Source organism: Ambystoma mexicanum, chromosome 10 (assembly GCF_040938575.1).
Source record: "Ambystoma mexicanum isolate Mex_15411 chromosome 10, UKY_AmexF1_1, whole genome shotgun sequence".
Taxonomy (NCBI): domain Eukaryota; kingdom Metazoa; phylum Chordata; class Amphibia; order Caudata; family Ambystomatidae; genus Ambystoma; species Ambystoma mexicanum.
In genome coordinates this window covers 681,798,332-681,821,514 of record NC_090932.1, presented here as the reverse complement: position 1 = coordinate 681,821,514, position 23,183 = coordinate 681,798,332, and the positions used below count along the sequence as shown (strand labels likewise).

Sequence of the window (23,183 nt, the reverse complement as noted above, 5' to 3'; positions counted from 1 at the left end):
GGGTGAACGTGTGGAGAATCTGTAGGAGACATGCAAAGAGTGCAGAATGGACGTGTTACTGCACTGGTTGTGGTTTAAAAATGCCACTTTTCCAAAAGCTCAGCTCACATATGAGCCCAGGGACAGTGGCTTGGAGATGGCCGGGAGAGCCTGAGGGAACAAATAAAAAAATTGGAAGGCTTACTTCAGAGTAGAGGTCAATGGTGGCTGAATAGAGAAGCCGGACTCTTGTGCGCTGGAATGGCTCGGAGGAGCTCAGAAAGCGCTAGAGGGCCTGGCTGAGTCAACCTGTGAAAGAACCAGGTAAACCGAGTGTTAAAAGGGTCCTGAGGCAGGAGGAGAAAGGAGCTGTATGTAGCTCGGTGGAGAGGCACGAAGGTGTGGTGCCGAAAAGGAAATAATGTAGAGTGCCAGCCCATCCGAGTGCCCGAGATTGAACACGGGTTGATCGGGACGGGGGAAGCAACCCTGATGAGGATTCAGTAGTAGAGCTTACCAGAGGGGCTTTGCTGTAATCAAGGACAGAGAGCTTGCGAGCCGGGCGATCTGAACGCCTGAAGTCAAATGCCTGTAATGTTTATACGTTACCGGTGGGACCACAGCGGGATCCCATTGGTGCGCAGAAGCGAAGGCTGCAACACCAACATGCAGGATGCGCGTGTGCACAAGTAGTGTAGTTGGAATCAGACTAACGTGTAGTCATATCAACAGAGCCAGGCAGTCGATAAGCAAGGGAGCGGAGAGGAGCCGCCAGGTGACGAGTGCGACCTGCAGGGGTGGTAAGAATATGGGCCGTGAGGCTGAGTGCATCTGCCGTGCTCATTGGAATGATGCTTAGCGTGGTCAGGTGGGAGCAGGCAAAAAGGAAGAAGATGAGATACACACGTCTGCAATCGAGGGGCGACCTGGTACGGATTGCATTGTTGCCAGGGGGCCTATTGGCGCAGAGGAGAATGCTCTGCAGTATGGGAGATGAGACCCTAAGGCAAACGAAAAGAAGTCCTAAGAGAAAAGCCTATCTTGAGAGGAGCATGTAACGTATTGCAACCTGGTCCATCCGGGTGTAGAGTCAAGGCATAACAATGGTATGTGCTAGGGGGAAGTTGGCATACATGTTACGTGAATGGATTGATCACATTTGCTTCATTAAGACCATGGTTCACAGTATTGAGTTGGAAGACTCACCATGCCTCTGTGGTTGAGCGCATTCACAGTATCGGCGTTTCCGTGTACCTGGTCAGCCACCCACCATTTAATTTCATCATGGTTGTGTTGGTCCTCTATATAGTGTGCAACCAGTGGGGCCATATGATTCCTGCACCTGATTCTTGAACAATGTTCCACTATACGCTTGTGTACAGGCCTGCTGGTCTGGTCTACTGATCTTAGGGGACAAGGGCATTCAATGATGTATAACATTGAAACTCTTACAATTCGAAAAATGACCAAGTGTCCATTCTTTGCCCAAAACGTCAAAGTGTTTCATCTTGCTGGTGAATCTGCAGATGGAGCATGTTCCACACAGGTGGTGTCCAGTCAGGTTTCTTAAGTTCCATAGAGTGTTCCTGGATGTCGTTTTCATGAACCGTGCATGGGTAAGCAGTTCTTTAACATTTTTGGAGCGTTTGAGTGCCATGCGGGGGTATGGTTCATCTGCAATTTTCAGTTGCACGAGCAGCCAAAACGTCTTGACGGTTTATTTTATTTGTGTTGTAGCTTGACAAAAAGTGGTTACATAGGTGATTTTGTCTTGTTCATCTGTTCTAGGTTTGGGTTGAAGTAGTACCTCCCGGGGCGTATTTAATGCCGTATTGAAGTTGTTTTTGACACATTTTCTTGGGTATCCCTGATCCAATAGTCTTCCATGTAGTTCTAATGCATGGTGGCGGAAATCCACTTTTTCAGTGCAATTGCGTCTTATTCGTAAAAACTGCCCATAGGGCATTGTCTGAGGTTGCATGCGTCACAGCTTTTATAGTTAAGTAAGGAGTTTCTGTCAGTACCTTTCTTGAATAGCAAGCAGGCCAGCTGGTTGTCATTGACTTGTATCCTGAGGTCAAGGAAGTTGAGAGTAAAGGGATCAGATTCCAAGGAGAAAGATATGGATGTGTGGCATGAATTGATCCAGTTGTGAAAGTTTTTCAGGGAGTCAAGGTCCCCTTCCCAAATTAAGATCACATGGTCTATATACTTTTCCAGTTGCTGGTGTTAAGAAAAGGATTTTTTCATTCAATGTAAATGTGCTCTCAAATTCAGCCATAAAAATGATGGCCAGACTGGCAGCGAAAGCTGCCCCCATTGCAGTCCAGCAGATCTGCAAATAAAATCAATCACTGAAGGAAAAAAAGTTTTTGGTCAGGGCTAGTTCCAGTAGCTCGATTATGAAGTTAGTAGGAACCCTTCTCTGTGTCATATGAGTGAGGTATCCTTGTATACACTCGATGGCCTCAGTTTGCGGGATACTTGTGTACAGTGATTTTATGTCCATGGTGGTAAGAAGGTTAGAGGCCAGATTATATTGCAGGTCTTCAAAACACTGGATTGTGGCCATGGTGTCCCTGAGGTATGTGGGAGTCTGTTGACTGGTTTTAGAAAATAGACAATGAATTTACATACTGGTTCTAGAACCGAACCACATCCGGATACTATGGGTCTTCCGGGAGGATTCTAGGCATCCTAGTGGATTTTGGGTAATGCGTAAAACGCAGGTATTCGTCCTTCCGATTTATTCAGGAATTCTTCCTCCTTCTTGGTTATCCATCGATGCTCCCGAGCATATGTTATTTCCTGTATTATCTGTTTAATCTGGGGGTGGGGGGTTCTTTCTTCTATTTTTCATAATTGGTTTCCTCCTCCTTTAGTGCGGACACCATGGGCCTCATTACGACCCTGGCACTCCCGTAATGAAGGGGGCCGGTACTGGACCGGCCCCCTTCATTACCGGGTCCTCTGAGGGGATGATGGAGGTAACAACGTGATGCTTGTAATGTGCCCGTTGTCACCTCCCGCCCCATTCCCATTGAGCCCTTTCGGGGCTCAAATAGGAATGGGGAATGGTTTCTGCAAGGAGGAATTACCAGGTCCTCCTATGTCGGAATGACCCGGTAAGTCCTCATTGCAGGAACCCGGTAATGGAGCCCGGTTTGGAGGCAGCCATGGCTACCTCCAAACTCGTAATGAGGCCCCATGTCTTGGTATTGTTCCACACTCTGGATCACGATGCCTCCGCCTTTGTCAGCAGACTTGATCATGATGTCTTTATTATCAGCAAGGGTCTTGAGAGCTTTGCGCTCATCACTGGACAAAATGTGTCTTTGGTCTTTGGATTAGGCCTGTATTTAATGAACTTCCCGCAGTACACATTTCTCGAATGTGATGATGGCGGGTGCCACTTTGCTCTCTCCTTGGTAAAATGTGGATTTAGGTCTGAACCCTGTGTCGATTTCTTCAGGTGTCTCCACTAGATCTTGAAAGAATGATTTGAGCCCGATTTTGCCGAAAAAGCCTCTTAACTCTGAATCAATATTAAACCAGTTGGTAGGGTTTGTGGGGACAGACTAAAGTCCTTTGGTAAGAATGTTGATATCGCTTTTAGTCAAGCTGATGCCTGAGATGTTGAAAATCGGAATGGTATTGGTGTTCTGTTCTATTGTCTCCGCTGTGATCTCCTTCTCCCCCTCGGTTGTCTACAGCTGGGAAAACTGAACATTTGCATTGGTGGAGGACCCCAGTGTGTGCCTCTGGGGTCCCCGCGCCCTAAAAAAGGTGGCTCTATCTGGTATTGTCCAGGGTAGGGAATATTTCCATAGAAAGGTTGATTGTCGTGTCCGGAATCGGAACTCGAGGTGTCAGAGAACGAGACCCATTTCTTCTTTTGTCTTGTGCCTGTCCATATGTTCGGAGTTCACTCCTTTTCTATGTTTTCATTATAGTCCGGCGAAAGATGCGGGTAAACATTTTCAATCTTAAAATTGTTTATGTCCTTTGCTAGTTTTTTGTGCTTTTTTTCTAAGGCATCCGCCATAAATTGGTCCATAGTCTTGTCGATTTCTTTAAGTTTTTCCCTTGCGTTGTCCAAATCAGTATTATTGATGTATTTCTCTTCCTCCTTAGCAAGGTCCTCCTTGATCTTCAGGAATCTCCTTTGGGCTGTGGGGATTGCAGGAACCACGAGGTCTCTACTACATTTGGTCGAGACAGGGCTGAAGCTCAGCACATATTCCTTGTTGTCCAGGAACAATGGCGATTTGTTGCAGACAATCAGACCTAGTGGAACCAAACTTGCCCTGAGATACTTCCCTTGATGAGATTGGCCAGGGATTTGGCTGTCTGTGAGCTGCTTTTCTTTTTAATCAAGTTCCTAGTCAGGGGAGGAGTGTAAAAAGTCACTGCCCTCCAAGGGTAGGTCTAGGATCCTGTCCTGAACATCAGGATTGAATCAGGTTGCCTTGAGCCATGCCGTCCTTCTCACATCAGTTGCCACAGAGTTAGCTCTGCTTGGAGCATCTATGTACGCCACCGCGGACTCCATGATGTCCTGTGCCACATGTTTTACTTATGCGAGACCCGCCTTGAAGGAGGCTTGTTTCAGCCGGGATATCCAGTAAGAATTCTGCCATCGTTCTCCACAGCCGCTGGTTAGCTACTGCCAGGATGAGGTGAAGTCCTGCATTCGAGTAGACCACGTTCCCATAGGCCTCGAGCATTTGCTCTTCCTTGCCTAGCAAAGCTGAAGTTGCAGTGCTCCTGGAGGATGGGACTTGACATTCATAGATGCCACTGCAATGACTGAAGACATTGGCTGGGGGTGCACTGACGAGAGCAGAGTCTCCCTCCACCTGCCTGAATTTTGCGTCCAACCTTTTATTTGCTGGCTGAGTGAAGTGGGGCTTGAGCAATCCCTTCTTCGCAAAGCCCTCCACATCCTTCTGAAAAGCCATGCCAGATATGGATTCTGCTTTGATGGTGAGCACTTCCGCCAGTACCCCACCCGACTCCAGCATCTCCTTGATTATGCCCTCGAGGATGTTCCCCCATTGGGGGGGACCACATGAGGGTCAACAATTTGTCAAAAAAACGATCAAACGGGCTGGGTGTGATCCTGAACAGGCGGCGGCTGTGGTGGAGTAAATGCCAGCTGTCTGCTCCCTCCTTGCGAGTACATGCCCTCATGGTACCTTGGTTGACCTTCAGGTTCCCGCCAGAGGCAAAACACACACACTGACCTCCCCTCCCAGAATGGTAGAATAAGGGCTAACAAAGACCAACCACGCTAGCAAAGGTGAAAAAAGAAGGGAGACCCCAAATTGGTAAGTGGGTGCCCCTATTGTGCACTACCGAGGCTATGGACATAGCCCGTGGTAAACTATATTTATTTTATTTTAACTTTTATTAAATGCATTTATAATACGCCCAAACCTGGGGCTGTCGCAGCGTAGTTACAGACATCTTACATTTGTAAACATAGTGGGGAAAAATCAAACTCAGCAAATACACTTACGCATGTGAACCAGCAGCGATAGAACTTCGTAAGAGCATACATAAGGGATCAAAAACGACAATACATTTGTACATAGGAAATACCTAGTTCGTGCTTCATAACCATTTAACTGTACAACAGGCCAATCTCAGAGATGGGGCATGAAGGACACATTTGTAATGGGTTGTGCAGCTCTCGTCCTGTCTGTGTTTAGCTTGGTTTAAAATGTATTGAATATACACGTTTTTAGGGATTTTTTGAAACAGTGGTGAGAAGGCTCATCTCTGAGATGTGCTGGAGCATGTTATACACCATAGTTGGTAGAACATGTTCACTGCCACCAGCCACAACTAGGTGATTGTCTATGTGACTAAAAAGTCACAGGAGCAGAGAGAAGGGGGATTCTAGGTATCCCTTTGGCACTCCAATGAAGGTGGCGTGTGCCAAAATCGCAGATTATAGAGTTTTGGGAGAGATACTAAGTATTGCTATATATCCTTAAGAACTGTACTTACTTGAGGATGCAGACAAAGAATCTTAAAGGAGGACCCTAAGGGTCCCCAGCAACACTGCCCATAAGGAGCTGTGTGCTGCAGTAGTAAAAACACAGAGGCATTTAAGAGCTATAGAACAGACAGGCTACATAGTACAGGTAGAATACAAAGAATAAAGTTCCAAAAGACAGAGGCCACAAGAATGAATGAGAGGAAAAAGGCTACACTCATTCAGGATTAAAGAAAAAGGTTCAGCAGTCCAGAAAAAGTGCTAGGGGTCTCACTAGGAGAGGCGATAAAGTACAAAAATGATAAATCTCTCCAACAGTCTACTACGCTTGTATTACTGGAAAGTAACCTGAAAGTAACTTATGGTTTTACTCCCCATTAATAGGTGTGGCCTATACTAAATGCATTCAAGAAGGTCGGACTTACCTAGAAATACTGTAAGTTTTCTAAAGAAGGTATATGCTTTGGTCTGTGTACTTTAAAGCATAGTGTTGTGTTTTTATAATGTGTTAATATGCTCTATGATAGTACTTATTCCCCCCCCAAGATTTATCAGGGCCTACTTGTATTTAAATAAACCATTTATTTTTACAATACATAGTGTTTCTTTGGACCATATGTGTACTACAATTTCATTGTACTGATTCTACAGCCCTCTCTCCCTCGTAAAATAAGCCTGGCTGCTCTGTCTACGCTACCATATACTCAGGTGGTACAGCCTTATACTAAGAGTGGAGTCTTGTACTCTCAGTTGAATGGTTTTAGTAAGCCCTTAGTTGAACTTCAGAAAAACTGTCCTAACACTGGGTAATAGAGGGGTGAGCAGGGCACCAAATCCCTTGAGAACGACAGTGGTAGTAGAGAGGTGGTAGTAGTAGAAAAGTAAGGAGAGTAGGAGAAATTGAGCACTAGGTACAGCAGGAGGCGGTGGAGTAGAGCGAGAGGAAGGAGGAAGAAGGAGGGACAGAAGTATAGAACAGTTGCAGTTACAAGTGGTAACAAACAGAAGTGAGAAAGGAAGTAAGATAGAAGGGTGGTGGTAGGAAGGCAGAGTCAGTTTGGAGGGACAGTGACGTGGTGGGAGGAGAACAGTGAAAAAGGACCAATATATCGAAGGGTCAGGAGCGAGAGAGTCTGTAAGATGTGAGAGTGATGCTGGGCAAGAGAAGGCACCATTCCCCATTTCCCGAGACTACTAAGCGGGTATACGAGAGGGAAAACTATAAGTTCCCTAGGGAGTCAGACAGCCAAAGTGTTAGGGTAAACACCTGAAGGATAGAGAAGTGAAAGACAGATAGGGGTTACCCATCGTTGAGTTACTAACAACCCGCTAGGGATGTCTGGGGTTGGGAGGCGGGACCCAGGCCCAGGAAAGACGAGAGAAAAAAGGGCCAGCCCTACAGCCAACCCGAAAGGACCCAGAAAACCCAATGAACTTGAGATCACCAGCCATTCTGACCATTTGTTTTCTAATAAGTACCAGTGGACTTTTCGTTAAGAGTCAGTGTGATTCTTTGGTACGGTACCCACCTGTCACAACCTCAGATCCATGACCAAGATAAAGGTATAGGATATAATAAAGAAACAAGTCCAATTTCTGAAAGAGTATTAGCAAGCTGCAGTATATTTAAAACATCCTTAGAATTGTATGTGTTCCATACAACTGGATTATGGAAACCTGTGAATACTACAAGGTTAATAGTAGTAGACAGACCTTTCCAAAATACATATTAACCTGTCACACGTTGATGGAGTAAGAAGTACATGAATTGTAGATGAATTTGGAATATGTCCGGTTTGGGTAGAACCTAGGACAAAAGGAATGTAAAGCTGGCAAAATTAACAATACAAATTCTTCTGATGAAACTTTACAGAATACATTTGGACACACACATGCTCACACTGTTGCAGATCAATTTTGTTATTACTCGACTACTGTAGAAATAGGGAGTGAAGAGGTTCATCGGGCATGTTACTTTAAATGAATACATTCATGCTCCTTCACACGCGCTGCTTCAGGAGGTGGAGGAGGCGATGGCACAAGTTAGGTTTTTCCCTTAGGGAATCCACACCTTTGTCTAAGGGATCTATCTGGATATGCTAGTGTTTCCCCTTGGCTTATCTTTATCTGAAAGCCTGAAAGACACTCCAGAATCTGCTCCCGGTTTTGGATCTCTGAATCGGATGCTTGGCGATGCAGTCCTGAATACCCCATTTCTTTGGGGCCTGGTCATTCCTCAGTAGCTCCTCTCACACAGGGTTCGGGAATATTTCAGGGCCTGTCTGTTCAGTCCTACTAAAAGAGGTGGAATGGGAACTGGATGCAATGTTGGCACTGTGAGCATGTCGCAATATCTAATTCATGCATAACACCTTCATTAAAGCTTTGAACACTCAAATTCAAATTACAACTCATGCTTTTAGCGTTCACTTACCTTGTGTTCAATGTGTTTTAATGTAGGAAACCCACAAAAGTACAATGCATTCTTATCAACATTTGTTATTTTATTGTGGTGTATGTCCACATGCCAAGCATCCAACGATATGGTTTGAAACCTATATAGAAATGAGAAAAAGTGTGGATTCAGACCCCCCTCTCTTGTAAATAGTTGACCAGACTCATTATTTACATGATTCTCCAGAATAAGGCTAGCCATGAACAGGATTACATAAAGTACAGCAGAAGGAGCAAAGGTAGCAACTGTAGATGTCTGTGGTTAAGAAATAACTGCCGCTTTCTTTTTTGTACACATCAGGTTTATGTCACTAGAATCCAAACAATGTTTGTGCTGACTTAAAGCAAAACCTTCTTATCGACTTAAGATGCTTCTGAAAGAGGCATAACGGCAGAGAAGGTGGTTACGGTATCTTTTAAATAATAGGTTCATTACTTTTCTATTCACTTCTGCTTCCTATTAACTCTCCAGCATGTACCAAAAAAGAATATTTACGATCAAAGGAAAACAAAATAGCATTGACCAATCAACCAATTATCACTTTGGAGTTTAGGATGAAAACCTTTTTGACACTTTTGGATGCTTTTCAGCCACAAATCATGCTTAGGAACAGTGCTACTGATAGCACTGCGATATTTCTTTGAGATGAGATAGTGCACTTTGACTGAGATTTGGCACGATGGGAATGTCATTTGCTTGATAAATATGAATAAGAACTTGCTAAGAATGTAAAAATGTGTATGAACTGAGGTAATATGCTCACTCTATGTGTGATGTATTTCTTGAGAAGGCATGCAGACTTGTGACAATAAGTGAAGACGGGGTAGTACATTTTGATCAGTGACATTTGTTTGGTCATAGATGAAGGAGCGCTGTTCGATTTTTGGTATGTAGGTGTGATGAGTAACAAAGCATTTGGTTTGTGATTAATAAAAAAACAGTGAATGCAACATTGGAGATTAAAATGTGCATTTAAGTGTAAAATCATTTACCATAGCACTATAGCATGTTTTCAACCACCAGCATGCTATTGCCATGGCAACCGCACTACACTTTGTGAGCCATAACTCCAGTGTCTAGAAAGAGTTGAACAAATAACTTACCTTCAATAAAGTTGTTTCAGAAATATGAATCAGACGCCGTATGGGCTGGAAACATTTTCAGCGAGCCACCAGGCATCACTGCTATGGTTCTTCTTCACCTTTTTTCCTCCCTCCCTCTTCCCCCACAGTAAACTGTGAGGAATGATAAAGAGGAAAATTGCAAAAATTCCAATCATTTTGATTACTTAATTTAGCTGAATAGGTGGCAGCGGAAATGAGGAGTGTGTCAGAATAATAATTATATCCATCAGATCGATAATTAGGGTAGGTAGCTAATTTTTTCTTTTAATGGATCACGCCCACACATTCCTCATCTATGAAAGACTCCTAAAGTCATGCAAGAGGATATTTGCAGTGGGATGAAGATGTGAATGCTCATCGTAAATCAGGGCATTTTTTTGCAACATAAGTCCCCTTACTATCGCAACCTCAAAAGTCTGAGTTTAGTGTTAATGCCTTGTGAAAGTGTGCAACGAGGCCCCAGTTGCCTCTTGGCATAGCTTCACAAACAGCATGGCCCTCTCTAAATCTAATAATGCTGCCTGTCCACCAGTCGAGTGTGCATGGAGACCTTCATGTAACTCCTTATGCTTCAGCCAATGGCAGGTCTTGATACTATCCAATTAGATATGGTCTTTGTGATTGCCCTTCCTTTTTTTTTGGACCTATAAATCCAACAAATAATTTGTGGTTGGCCCTGAATTTGTTAGTTATGTTATCTTACATTTGTATAGGTCTTGATGCATTCAATTTCAGAGCCCTCTTGCAATTCAACCTGTGAAACCTCTCAATCCTTGCTGCAAATGGAACTCTGACAACACATTAGGCAGAAATGAAGGTTTGAGAAATATATGAACGGTGGGGACACGGATGGCCTCAACTCAGACAGTCCTCTGGTGGAAGCAATTGACTAACAGAATTGCAACCTTGAAGGAAAGCAACTTCAACGGTGTGAAAGGGTCAATATCCTGTCGGGGGAAACAGGGACCCCTCTCCACCTGGGGTGCGCAGCCAACCAGAGGGTCTAGGCCAGAGCAGATCCTAACCAAGAAGCTGGGGAGAGAGGCTTCAGTTGCTTTCCCCCGCTGAGTGTGCATTATACATATCTGTTGGTGCCGCAGTCCTTTCCACAATGCCGGTCAGCCTATTTTCTGGCAAGAGTTCTGTCTTTTTCAGAACAGAAAGTACCAGAATGCACCTGGGGGCAACCAGAAGAACCTGGACCAGAATCAGGAGAACGAAAATTGAAGAAATGGAATGGACTGCGATTTTTCAAGCCAAACAAAGATGAGACATCGAACACCTAATCTACCAACACCAGGCGAATGGTGGGGCAACAGAAAACAGAGTGGAAGTGCACTGCTGAGAGTTCAGTTTGGCAGTCGGATGGGAGAATGTGAGAGACAGGAGTTCTGGTGAGGAGTGCTTTGCATGAACAGGAAACCTGACTGCATAAATTCTGCCCTATAGCGCATTGGTGCATGCGCAGATGTGCACTACTGAAAGTGCAGTTTGTGCTAGGGTGTGAACTGCATACTATTTTTACGAGGAAAGATTTTGTTATCGCCTCCTGTGCAATCCGTCATTCAATATGTCCACTATAAGCTCCCCTTGTTACAACTTGCACAGCCAGGCAAGTAAAGGAGCGTATGTATTGTCTTTCTCCGCTTCGGACACCGGTACAGGTACTTCGTTGTCTCTGCCTATGAATCCTACCCGTTAACATGCCATTTTGCACCGGCAAAGATATCAATTATTTTCATGCTCCACCAGCTCTCACAACCTTTGTGTCCTTGGACTGCCCGGCAGCGCCATTTAATAGCATGGCCTTTAGTAGCATGGCAGTTGAGTCACACCTACAGCAATCTCAGTCAGAGCATCCAACTACAATTCTCGCAATCTCAGTGGGCTCAAGTGACTAAACGCCACTTATTCACCTCTTATCTCGATCCTCGACTCCTACCTTCTCTCTCCGCTTCCCTCTTCTCTGACTCACTCTTCTGGCTCCACTCTTGATCTCATCTTCATTTTCACCTACTCTTCGTCTCCCGTCTCCTCCTTACCCAGCTATCTATCTGATCATGCTCTGCTCTCTTTCTCCTTTACCCCCAGCACTCCACCTCCCTCTCCTTTACCCTCCTCCACATCTTTTACTCGACGCAATCCTCCAGAACTTTATCCCTTCACTCTTCCTTGATACCTGCTCTTCTTCTCTTCCTCCCCTCTCTGATTTCTCCTCATTTCAAGCTGACCTTGCCTTATCCTCTCTAGCCTCCTCTATCTCATCTAGTCTCGATCAACTCTACCCCCTCTCCTCTTTCCGCCCTTCTCGTAAGCCTTCCCAACCATGGCTTTCTCCTCACCTCTTGTCCATGTGTCGTCTTCTTCGTCACCTTGAGCGATGCTGGCTCAAATCCCCCACTCTTCCTAACCAAACCTCCTACTTTTCTTATCACTCCATATATGACTCCTGCCTTAATTCCGCCAAACGCGCATACTTTTCTAACCTCCTTCACTCCCAAGCCTCTCATCCTCGTCATATCTTTCAAATCCTCTAGTCTCCTTTCCCCTCCTGCCCCTGACCCATCCTCTACTTCTCCTCATGCTCCTTCTGACTTTGCAAACTTTCCTAAAAATATTCTCTTTGCCAAAAAATTGTCATTTCTTCTTATTCCCCTCCCCCGCCCTCCTCACACTCCCCCTCAGCTCATGTCTACATTTTCTCCTATCACTCCCTTTGATGTTTCTCTCTTCTTAACTAAATCCCATCCTACTGCCGCCCCTTTTGACCCCATCCCAACCCTTCTTATTCCCAAGATTTACCCCCCTTTTATTCCCTACCTAACCCTCTTCAACACTTGCTTCTCCACGGCCACCTTCCCTTCTGCCTTCAAGCACGCCACTATCATCCCTATATTAAAAAAACCTTCTGCTAATCCTCTTCTCAACTCTAACTTTCGCCCAATTTCACTTCTACTTTTTCTCTCCAAACTACTTGAACGCTTAGCCTAATCTCAGCTCTCAACGTTTGTCACTTCCCACTCTCTCCTTCCCCCCTCTCAATCTGGCTTCCGCCCCAAACACTCCACTGAGTCTGCTCTTACTTATGTCCTTAACTCTCTCTTTATCGCTCGTTATTCTAAACATTCCTCAATCCTCATCTTCCTTGACCTTTCTGCTGCTTTTCGACACTGTCGATCACCCCTTGCTTCTCAACACTCTTTCCGCCCTTAGATTCAAAGGCTCTGTCCTTAACTGGCTCTCCTCTTACCGCTCTTTCGCCGTCTCTTGGGGCGGACAAACTTCTACTACCTTCCCTCTCGAATACGGCGTCCCCCAAGGCTCTGTTCTCGGGCCCTTCTTATTCTCTCTTTACACCTCACTCCTTGCCCCCATCATCTCCTCCTCCGGGCTTTCTCACCATTTCTACGCTGATGACACCCAGCTATTCCTCTCCTTTTCTTCCTTCACGTCAGACTTGCATCTCAACCTCTCTTCCTGTCTTACTGCCATTAAAGACTGGATGTCATCTCACTATCGCTCTCTTAACACCAACAAGACTGAAGTCTTGTTCTTCCCTTCTAACACCCTGCCCTCTCCATCCCCCCCTCCTATCCATTTTCCCCTTTCGAATCTTCCTATTTCCAACCATGCTCGTAATCTAGGAATTTACTTTGACTCTTCCCTTTCCTTTTCTCATCATATCTCCCTCACTTCTCGGGCATGTCGCTATCATCTCTAACATCTGTAAAGTCCGTCCCTCTCTCACATTCCATGCTACCAAACTTTCTTTTAATCTCCTCCCTCATCTTTTCTCGCCTTTTCTGTTCTTCACTCTTCTTCCCATCTTGCTCCCTTCAAATCCCTCTACTACTCTGCCATCCACACCCTCTGTCTACTCACTCCCATGACTCCATCTCCAGCTCACTCTCTTACCTAGGATGGCTCCCTTTCCACTCGCAACTTAAATTTAATTTCCTTTGTCTTGTCTTTAAATCCCTTCATGACCTTGCCCCTCCTTACATCTCCTCCCTCCCTCTCACTCTATACCCCCCTCTAGCTCCCTTCGATCTGCTGATCTCTTCTTACTTTCTGTTCCCCCACCACCTTGTGCCTCTTCTCGTTTCTGCTCCTTTCAGCTCCTTGCCCCCTTACACTGGAACTCCCTAGCTCTTTCTATGCGCTCCTCCTCAATCTATTCCTCCTTCCGCTCCACTCTGAAATCACTTAACGCCCCTCCTTGACACTTCCCCCCCCTCTCTTCTTTCACCCTCCTAGTTCCCTTCTCCCTGTTCTCTTTCTCTTAACTTTTTTCCGTCTCTCCCAAGCTCGTCTCTCTCTATAGCTCACGCCACTCATTACTCTTTCCTTCTCCTTCCTTCCCCACCCCTCTACACTCCTGTCCCTCATATGTAAATTATTCTACATACCAATTTCATGGCTTGATTCATGTTTACCGTTACTGCTTCTACTGTTCTGTTTGATGTGTTCTGTTAACTGTAAAGCACCTTGGATTAAGGCGCTATATAAAACAATAATAAATACGAATACAAATTTATACTGAGGTTGTGTCTTTGACATCTGCGTTCCTATCCAGTACTTGTGCAACTGTTGATCCATCGTCCTCCCGTAAGAAAGGATGCTTAACAGACGTCAAGACTAGATTGTTGGAGTCAACACCTCAAGGCACAATATTGTACGGAACCAAGGCATTCTGGAATCGAACCAGACAGGTCAAATAGAGACCTTTCTAGAAATAAACATCCAGTTTCTGTGGGATGTCCGATACTATAACAAAACTTCAAATAAAGCGAGGACATAGCTTCCTGGGCCCTGCACCTGCACCTGGCCTGCTGCTGCAACCGATCAATGCCAGACATTTCAACTATTATGACTGCAACTTCATTCGGAAGGTGGCACAGGAAAAGGGAGACCTTACTTAAATGCCAATCGTCCAAGGTTATGATCTTTCCAGACTACAGACCACAAGTGCAATCCACCAGATGAACATTTGATAAAATAAGCAGGAGGCTCCGAGATCGTGGGATGCAATACTCCATGCTATTCTCGGCTAAAAAGAAAATTATGTACGGTGAAGTGAGGCAGATAGCTTCATACAAACAACTATCGAAACGCGAAAACATTGGGGAGCCGCCATGCATAAAAATGTGCCAGCGCTAATGTGATCCGGATAAGGGCAATGTCAATGTCTCGTCAAAGCTGCAGACTCCCCCCTGTGTGTTCACACATTTTTTTTTTCCATCTGTTTTTCTTATTTTTTCTTCCCCGATTACATTGGTGCTTGCTCAACCATTACACAAATCATCTACAGGGTGGGATTACTTTCTCGTTGAATCAACACAGCCGTTTTGAATGTGTTACATGCAGGGGGATTATAGGTTATGGGACCATTCACTGGTTGTTGGGGACAAACCAATGCAGGAGGTGGATTTAGAATGTTTATGTTGCGAATGTCATGTTAAAATCAGGCATGATTCTGTGGATCCTACGCTTTGTATATCATGAAACACGACTTCAATGACGAACAATAGTGGTACAGAGCTACACACACCGATGAGACTCGGATCATTCACTATCTCTTGAACATTATCATTCGTGCCCAGAGAGAGGTTGGGAATAGTTTGGAATGTAGGTGGACCCAAAACTCACACTGCTGCAGGAAACCCACATGTCAGACATGGGCCATTTAAACTTCACCAAAATAATGAGGAAATACCAAATGGCACTCGAGTTTTACATCACTTTCTCAAGGTGTTCGGACGATGATACATAGCGACATCACATTTCATTAGCAGAGAATAATATCAGACATGTATGATTGGTGGGTAATTGTAAACACGATTCTGATTGTACAGTTTCTAACTATTGTGAATATATATGCCCCAAAATATGACAACTCTGATTTATTTCCATTTAGTGTTCTCCATGTGTTTAGCATTTGTGGACTTAAGAGTTTTTAATTGGAGGAGATATGAACACAGTAATAGATACACATGGTGATCACAAGAAAAAAACATGGATCATCCACTGCTGCACATACACAATTGGGGTCAACTAAAGCCCTGATTGAAGGAATAACCACCTTGTGTCACAGGTTTCCCCCTTTCTCACCTGTTTTCGCTGCTTCATGGACTCTTTAGGAGGAGTTTTCTTCCGTACGGTACGGGTCTTGTACAAGCCCGCTCGGTCGTCTTTGGATTCCAGTGTTCATTCAGCTTCAAATTCCGGGATCAATAGGAAACTCCAGGAAGTCCAGGATAAGGAGAAGGTGCACTCGGAGGCGGGTGCACGGAATCAGGGAAGAAGGCTGAATAAGAAGGAGAAAGGATAGTAGAGGAAAGCGAAGGATCCGGGAAGCAGGAAACAGAGTTCCGCGAAGGCGAACTACGTAGCACACGTCTAGCCACAGCTAACAGTAGCGTTGAGACGCGCGGGACTGCAGGGGTGTGGCTAATTTATAGAACGTGCTGCATCGGACGTGAAGGCTGGCAAGCAGCGTTCTGTGCTTACGGCCATGTTGGAAGTACAACAGAGTGTAAGCCCTGACTTGTCAAGGACCAGGAGGCCCAGAAGGGGCGTGTCCGATGGTTCATGACAGCATGCCTCCTCCGAAAACCCGTCCCACCGGGTTTGCCGGGGTGTATGAGATGGAACCTTTTAAGTAACCTAGGGGAATTTAAGTTTAAGATAGGTTCCCAGGTGCGTTCACTGGGAGGGTATCCTTTCCATTCCACCATGTACTGGAGCTGACCACGTTTATATCTGGAGTCACATATTCTGGAGACTTCATATTCCAGTTGGTCATTGACAAGTACAGGATTGGGTCTGAGGTTAGTCCGAGAGGTCTGAATGTATGGTTTCAGTAGAGATGTATGAAAAACTGGGTGAATTTTCTTCCAGGAGTCTGGTAATTTGAGCCCAAAGGCCACTGGGTTAAAAATGTCTTTTATGGGGAAAGGCCCATAATACCGGGGGGCCAGTTTATTTGGCCGTAGATGTCGGGGTAGGAGTTTCGAGGATAGCCATACTTTATCTCCTAGTGCGTAGGAGGGCCCTGGTCTTCTCTTGGAATCTGCATAATGCTTGGTATGAGTCTGTGACTTTTCTAATGGTTCTTTTGCTTCTCTTTGAATATTGATGAGTGTTTCAATCCAGGAATCGACTGTAGGAACAGGTGTAGGGTGTGGAAGGGTGGAAGGTAGCACAGAGGGATGAAATCCTTAACTGCAGAAAAAAGGGCTAGTTTTGACAGCCGAATGATCCCAATTGTTATAGGAGAATTCCGCCAGAGGTATCAGAAGTGACCAATCATCCTGGACTTTGGTAGTGAAACAACGAAGATATTGTTCCAGGGTTTGATTCACACGTTCGGTAGCCCCATTAGTCTGTGGATGATACCCTGAAGAGAGGGCACGTTGTATTCCTAGTATTCGGCAAAGGTGTTTCCAAAATTGAGATATGTATCGAGGTCCTCTGTCTGATATGATCTTGGAAGGGAGTCCATGGAGTCTAAATATGTGCTCCAGGAAAATTCCAGCAAGTTCTGAGGAAGAAGGTAGCTTGCATAACGGTGTGAAATGAGCCATATGAGTCAATACATTTATTTTATTTTATGGTGACCATTATGGTTGTATACTCCCTAGAAGGTGGTAGTTCTACAAAGAAGTCTGTAGCAATAATTTCCCAGGGCCTTGTTGGTAGTGCGGGCTGCAGTAGGAGGCCTGGCGGTCTCGTTATGTTTATTTTGACTACAAACTGCACAGGCTTGAATGTAGTGTCGTACGTTAGTCTTCATTCTCGGCCACCAAAATTGTATTTGTATTAGATGAAGGGTGTTTGTGATGCCACGATGTCCGGAGTGAAGGGTGTTAGGGAGAATTCTCTGTTTAGGCTGAATTTCCTAACCTAGTGAGTCCCCCAGCAGCTTTGCTGGATTTTTGGGGTTTATTTTTTTTCTCCTGCCAAGAGAGAGACTCTTTTACCCTCACTCTTGGGCATGATTTGAGTGTGCTTCTTTGACTCTAGATGTGTTTAATGGGCTCTTTTACTCCATAGGGCTTCATGTGTTTTTGTAATGTGTGTTACACAGCACCCTCAGTGCAGTAACAAGGGGTGTCATAGTGACTCCTCAGTATAGACTCCATACCCTAGGACTGACTACTGTCTCCCAGGGTCTGTAAAGTCACCATTGACTTTACTAGTCTTAAATTCTGGACAGAAGCAGTACAAACCATCATATTGTGGGCGTACGGGCTGGGGCAATTCGATTGCCCCGGGGTCTGTTAGTCGAGGGGGCACGCCACGCCCCCCTGATCGAGTTTTGGCTGGTGGCAGTGGATACTACTTTTTATAATCAACCGCAAATATTTCTCTATGGGATTTTCCCATTGTTCGAGGCTACTATCTTTATTTATTTAATTATGATAGCCTCGAACATACCGCCGGTTTATTTAATTAATATTAATTCTCCGGTTGGTATTTTTTTGCCAAAACCCGGTTCTAAAATGGCGTTTGTGTTCTCTTCTGTGACTCCAACCCAAGTCGAGCCCTTTGTTCCACTTTTTGGCTGGCTTCTCCACAGAAGCCCTCCCAAGTGGTGCCACTCTGTCTGGGGTACTTAAGAGGGGTGGAGGGGGATTTAGGCACACTGGACTGAGTTGCCTAGGCAACTCAAGTCGCACTCCGTCCTGATTGGCCCAAGTGGTGAGCCGGCCGGCTCACCACTTAGCGTGTTTGAGTGACAGCTAGGCGGAGTGAATGGGGGTTTTCTGCATAAAAGCAGGGCATGGGGACTGGAACTTCAGAAGTCGCCACAGGACCTGAGAATCCAACAAGGGAGAAGCTGAGCCGACCTGCCACAATGACACCACCGGTGGAGCCCTGCTGGACCGTCTCACCACTTTTCCCAACGACAGAGGAGATTCCGCCGGAGAGTGTTCTTCCTTTGACTGGTGGGGATAACCAGTTTCACCGTCTTTTCGGCTTCCCGACGTATCTCGTGGCCGACTTGCCTGTGCCAAGCACCCGAACAACCGGGATACCACGTTTTACCACGACCGCGAATTAAAGGGTAATACCTTTAACCGGAAAACTCTGCGGCAGGTTTCTTCCCTGGCAGTGCAACGACCTTCATCTTTCCTCCAAGTCGAGATCTTCTCTTCCCCTGGACGACGAGAATTGCACCCGCAGCCAGGAACAACTGCCACCACTGGAGGATCCTTCCCACTTAAGGTACCGTGTCCCGCCCGGCTTCCCTTGCCACCGACTGTACAGGGTAGATTTAGCCCCCGGCTTTCGAACCTGGGTTAGCCTGGGACACCCTGGCTAAACTTTTCTGAGCCTCTCTAAACTCTTTTCAAACTCTCTGCAAGACTTTTTAAGCCTAGTGTAACTGTGTGATCTTGGGCGCATTTGTGCTCTGCTCTCTCTAAGAGTGGGCTCAGCCTATGGACTTTGGCTCACAAGTGACTTTTGCTCTTCTGCCTTGCTAATAGTGTTCCTAAATCTTAGAGTGGTGTACCTTTCCATAATCTGTCTTTTTCCCTCCCTTCTTCATAAACTTATTGGAGTGCCATCTATAGTTAAGCGCTCACCTCTGTATGGAAATAAGTGGTGTTAACTAAGACTTCTCTGATAAGGAACATGGGTTGAATATATCATAATAGTAACTGTGTTTAGAGTGTTTTACAATAAGAGTGCTGGAGTGTTTCAAACAGTGTTTTTAAATAAATAATTATATACTTTGATACCAAAGCTCTGGTCAGTGTTTGCTTGTATTATTGTATCGGAGTTCCTATTGTGTATACTTTGCATACTGCCTAACTCTTCTTGAGAGAAGTCTGACTGCTCAGCCACAGCTACCAGGTAAATCTGGGTGGTACAGACTGCTACCAAGTGGGTTTACTGCTAACACCTGTAGTCCTGAATCTTTTGCAGTGTTCCCAAAGGGAACTGCACAGGTTTCTGCCTAACAAAGGGTACTGTGACAAAGGTTTATTATCCTTTGCTGTAGTTACTGCGTGGGGATGACTAAACCTTTATCCTTGAAAAGAAATCCATCCTTAGTTCTGAGATTCCATCGGTTCTTTCCTGAAAATTCTTTCCAAAGTTCAGAGGACTGTGTTTGTATCCGAACCTCGTCCAGGAGACTGATTGAATGAGCTACGAATATCGTGTGTGGCAACATTTTAGGGAATGACCGGTCTTCAAGGGTTTCGTAGTCAGGACGCCAAGATAGGGCGTCAGCAATTATATTCTGTGTTCCAGGGACATGATGAATCTGCAACTGGTATTGGGCGAAGAAGAAGGCCCAACGGGCTTGAAGGCTATTCCTACATTCCAGGACCTGTAATACTTGAAGATTTCGATGGTCCGTGCGAACCTGGACAGGATGTTTTGCTCCTAGAAGTAAATGACACCAATCTGTGAAGGCTTGACGGATGGCTAGCAGTTCCTTTTCTAAAACAGAGTAATGGGTTTCACTGGGAGTTAATGTCCGTGAAAGATAAGCAATAGGATGTTCCAGTTTGTTGTCGAATTCCTGTTTTAGGACTGCTCCAATGGCATAGTTAGAGGCGTCTGTCTCCAGTAGGAATGTCCAGTTGATGTCAGGTTGAGCCAGGATGGGAGCTTGTGTAAACTCTGTTTTTAACCGTTGGAAGGCCTCCTCTTGGGCTGATGTCCAATCAAAGGGAGTGTCTTTCTTCAACAGGGCAATGATCGGTTGGACTATCTCGGAAAAGGAAGGTATGAATTTCCTATAGAAGTTAGCCAAGCCTAGGAAAGACTGGATCTGTTTCACGGTGGTCGGACTTGGCCAAGATAGTATGGCCTTAACCTTGGATTGTTCCATTCCAATACCTTCTGGGCTAAGGACGAATCCTAGATAGTGAACAGTAGCGACATGGAAAAGGCACTTCTCGGGTTTTGTCAGGAGCTTGTTTTCACGTAGTCGCTGTAATACTGCCTTAACATGTTCTTCATGCTTAAGAGGGTCCTTAGGGAATATTAAGATATCGTCCAGATACACGATGACAAAGAGGAACAGCATGTCTGAAAACACCCGATCCATGAAGCGTTGGAAGACCGCCGGTGGCATTTTCAAGTCCAAAGGGCATGACCAAGTATTCAAAATGACCAAAGGGTGTTCTAAAGGCTGTCTTCCATTCAATCACCTTCTCTAATACGGATCAGATGGTAGGCACCTCTGAGATCCAATTTGGTGAATATTACAGCTCCTCTTACTGCTTCCAGGATCTCTGAGATCAAGCGCAACAGATAGCGATCCTTAAGTGTGCACAGATTTAAGCCTCGATAATCAAGACAAGGTCTGAGCTCATTGGTGTCTTTCTTAGGAACAAAAAACAGTGAGGCTCCGGCTGGGGATTTGGATGGTCGTATGGTGCCATTTTCAAGGTTAGTATCCAGATATTCACGGAGGGCCTTTTTCTCCGGTTCGGATAAAATGAACATCCTTCCAAAGGGAATCACAGCTGAAGGTTCGGATTCAATAGCACAGTCATCTGGTCTATGAGGAGGTAAGGCTTGAACAATAGCAGAAGAGAATACATCAGAGTATTCCGGATAGACTTTAGGAACCCGGATGAAGTTTGAAACTGTGAGTGGGCCTTGATGGTTTGCTGAAAGTCCTTCCGATGGTGTCGGAGCGTGATCCAGGAGTAGGCAATGAGACATGCAATGCTCGGAACCCAGGAAAAAGGAACCTGCTGCCCAATTGATGTATGGATTGTGTCTTTGTAGCCAGGGCATTCCCAAAACCATTGGGTAATGGGCAGACTTTATGATGTCAAACTTTATCTTCTCAATGGTGGTTTATTGCGAGCTCAACTTCCTTGGTCTGAAGGGTTATGGGTCCTGAAGAAAGAGGTCTCCCATCAATTGCTTCTACAGGTTGCATAATATCCCGGGATTCGAAAGGAATATGGTGTTTAAAGACCCATTCTTGATATATGAATATTCCCATGGCCCCACAGTCCACCAACGCCAGAAGGGGGTAGGTTTCCTTCTTGGATGGCGATAGAAAGGCCTGTAAAATGACCAGATTGTTTTGTCCAGGAGAGTTCAAGGATGGACTAGATGTGGAGCACAAACATCTCTCTCCCGACACTGTGCTCCATCTAGGATCGGGAGCTGGCGTTTCCCGAACGCCGTGGAGGGGCTATAGGACACTCTCTCACTAAATGTTTGTCCGAGGCACAATACATGCATAAGCTGGTATGGATCCTTCGCAACCTTTCTTGGGGGGATATGGGTCCACGGAAGCCCCTAGTTGCATAGGTTCGGGTTTGTTACTAGGAACAAAAGCACTTTCAGATTTCGAGGAGGTCTCTATGGGGTTCTTCTGGAAGGGTAACTTGGTGTTAGGGAGAATTCTCTGTAAAGGCTAATTTCCCAAACCTAGTGAGACCCCCAGCAGCTTTGCTGGATTTTTGGGGTTTATTTTTTACTCCCGCTAAGAGTGAGACTCTTTTCTCCCACTCTTAGGCATGATTTGAGGTGTTCCTTTGTCTTTCCATGTGTTTTATGGGCTATGGGGTCTTTTACTCCATAGGGTCTCATGTGCTTTTGATGTGGGTTACACAGCACCCTCCGTGCCGTAACCCAGCTGTGTCGTAGCGACCCCCCAACATAGACTCCATACCCTGGGACTGACTACTGTCTCCCAGGGCATGTAAAGTCACCATTGGCTTTACTAGTCCCAAATTATGAACAGAAACCAGTACAAACCATCATATTGTGGACGTACTGGTCGGGGCAATTCGATTGCCCCAGGGTCTGTTGTTCGAGGGGGCATGTCTGCGTCCCCCCTGATCGAGTTTTGGCTGGTGGCAGTGCATACTACTTTTTATATTCGACCGCGAATATATCTCGATGGGATTTTCCCATTGTTCGAGGCTACCAACTTTAATTATTTAATTCCTATAGCCTCCAACATACCGCCGGTTTATTTATTTAATATTAATTCACCGGTTGGTATTTTTTGCCAGAACTCGATTCTAAAATGGCGTTTGTGTTCTCTTCTGTGACTCCAACCCAAGTCGAGCCCTTTGTTCCACTTTTTGGCAGGCTTCTCCACAGAAGCCTCAAAAAGTGGTGCCACTCTGTCTAGGTACCACAGAGGGTGTTGGAGGGGGTTTAAGCACCCTGGACTGAGTTACCTTGGTAACTCAAGTCGCACTCTTGTGTGATTGGCCCAAGTGGTGAGCCGGCTGGCTCACCACTTAGCATGTTTGATTGACAGCTAGGCTGAGTGAATGGGGGTGTGCTGCATAAAAGCAGGGCTTTGGGGACTGGAACTTCAGAAGTCGCCACAGGACCTAAGAATCCGAGGAGGGAGAAGCTGAGCCGACCTGCAACGACGACACCACCGGTGGAGCCCTGCTGAACCGTCTCACCACTTTTCCCGACGACAGAGGAGATCTCCAGTCCGGAGAGTCTTCTTCCTTTGACTGGTGGGGATAACCAGTTTTGCCTTCTTTTCACCTTCCTGGAGCATCTCGTGGCCGCCTTGCCCGTGCCAAGCACCCCGGCAACCGGAATACCACGGTTTACCACTACCTCGAAGAGAAGGGTAGTACCTTTTAACCGGAGAACTCCGTGG

At 45.6% G+C, this 23,183-nt stretch overlaps 1 protein-coding gene across 2 annotated transcripts in view; it reads right to left on the bottom strand.

Moving 5' to 3' along the window:
* The window catches only part of XRN1 (5'-3' exoribonuclease 1), a 2,611,979-nt gene that overhangs the window by 1,519,258 nt on the left and 1,069,538 nt on the right, over positions 1-23,183 (bottom strand). For both annotated transcript variants that reach the window (XM_069618274.1, XM_069618273.1), the window contains exon 17: positions 8,418-8,538. In XM_069618274.1, coding sequence (XP_069474375.1) covers positions 8,418-8,538 — 121 coding nt within the window. The remainder of the gene's footprint in view (positions 1-8,417; positions 8,539-23,183) is intronic.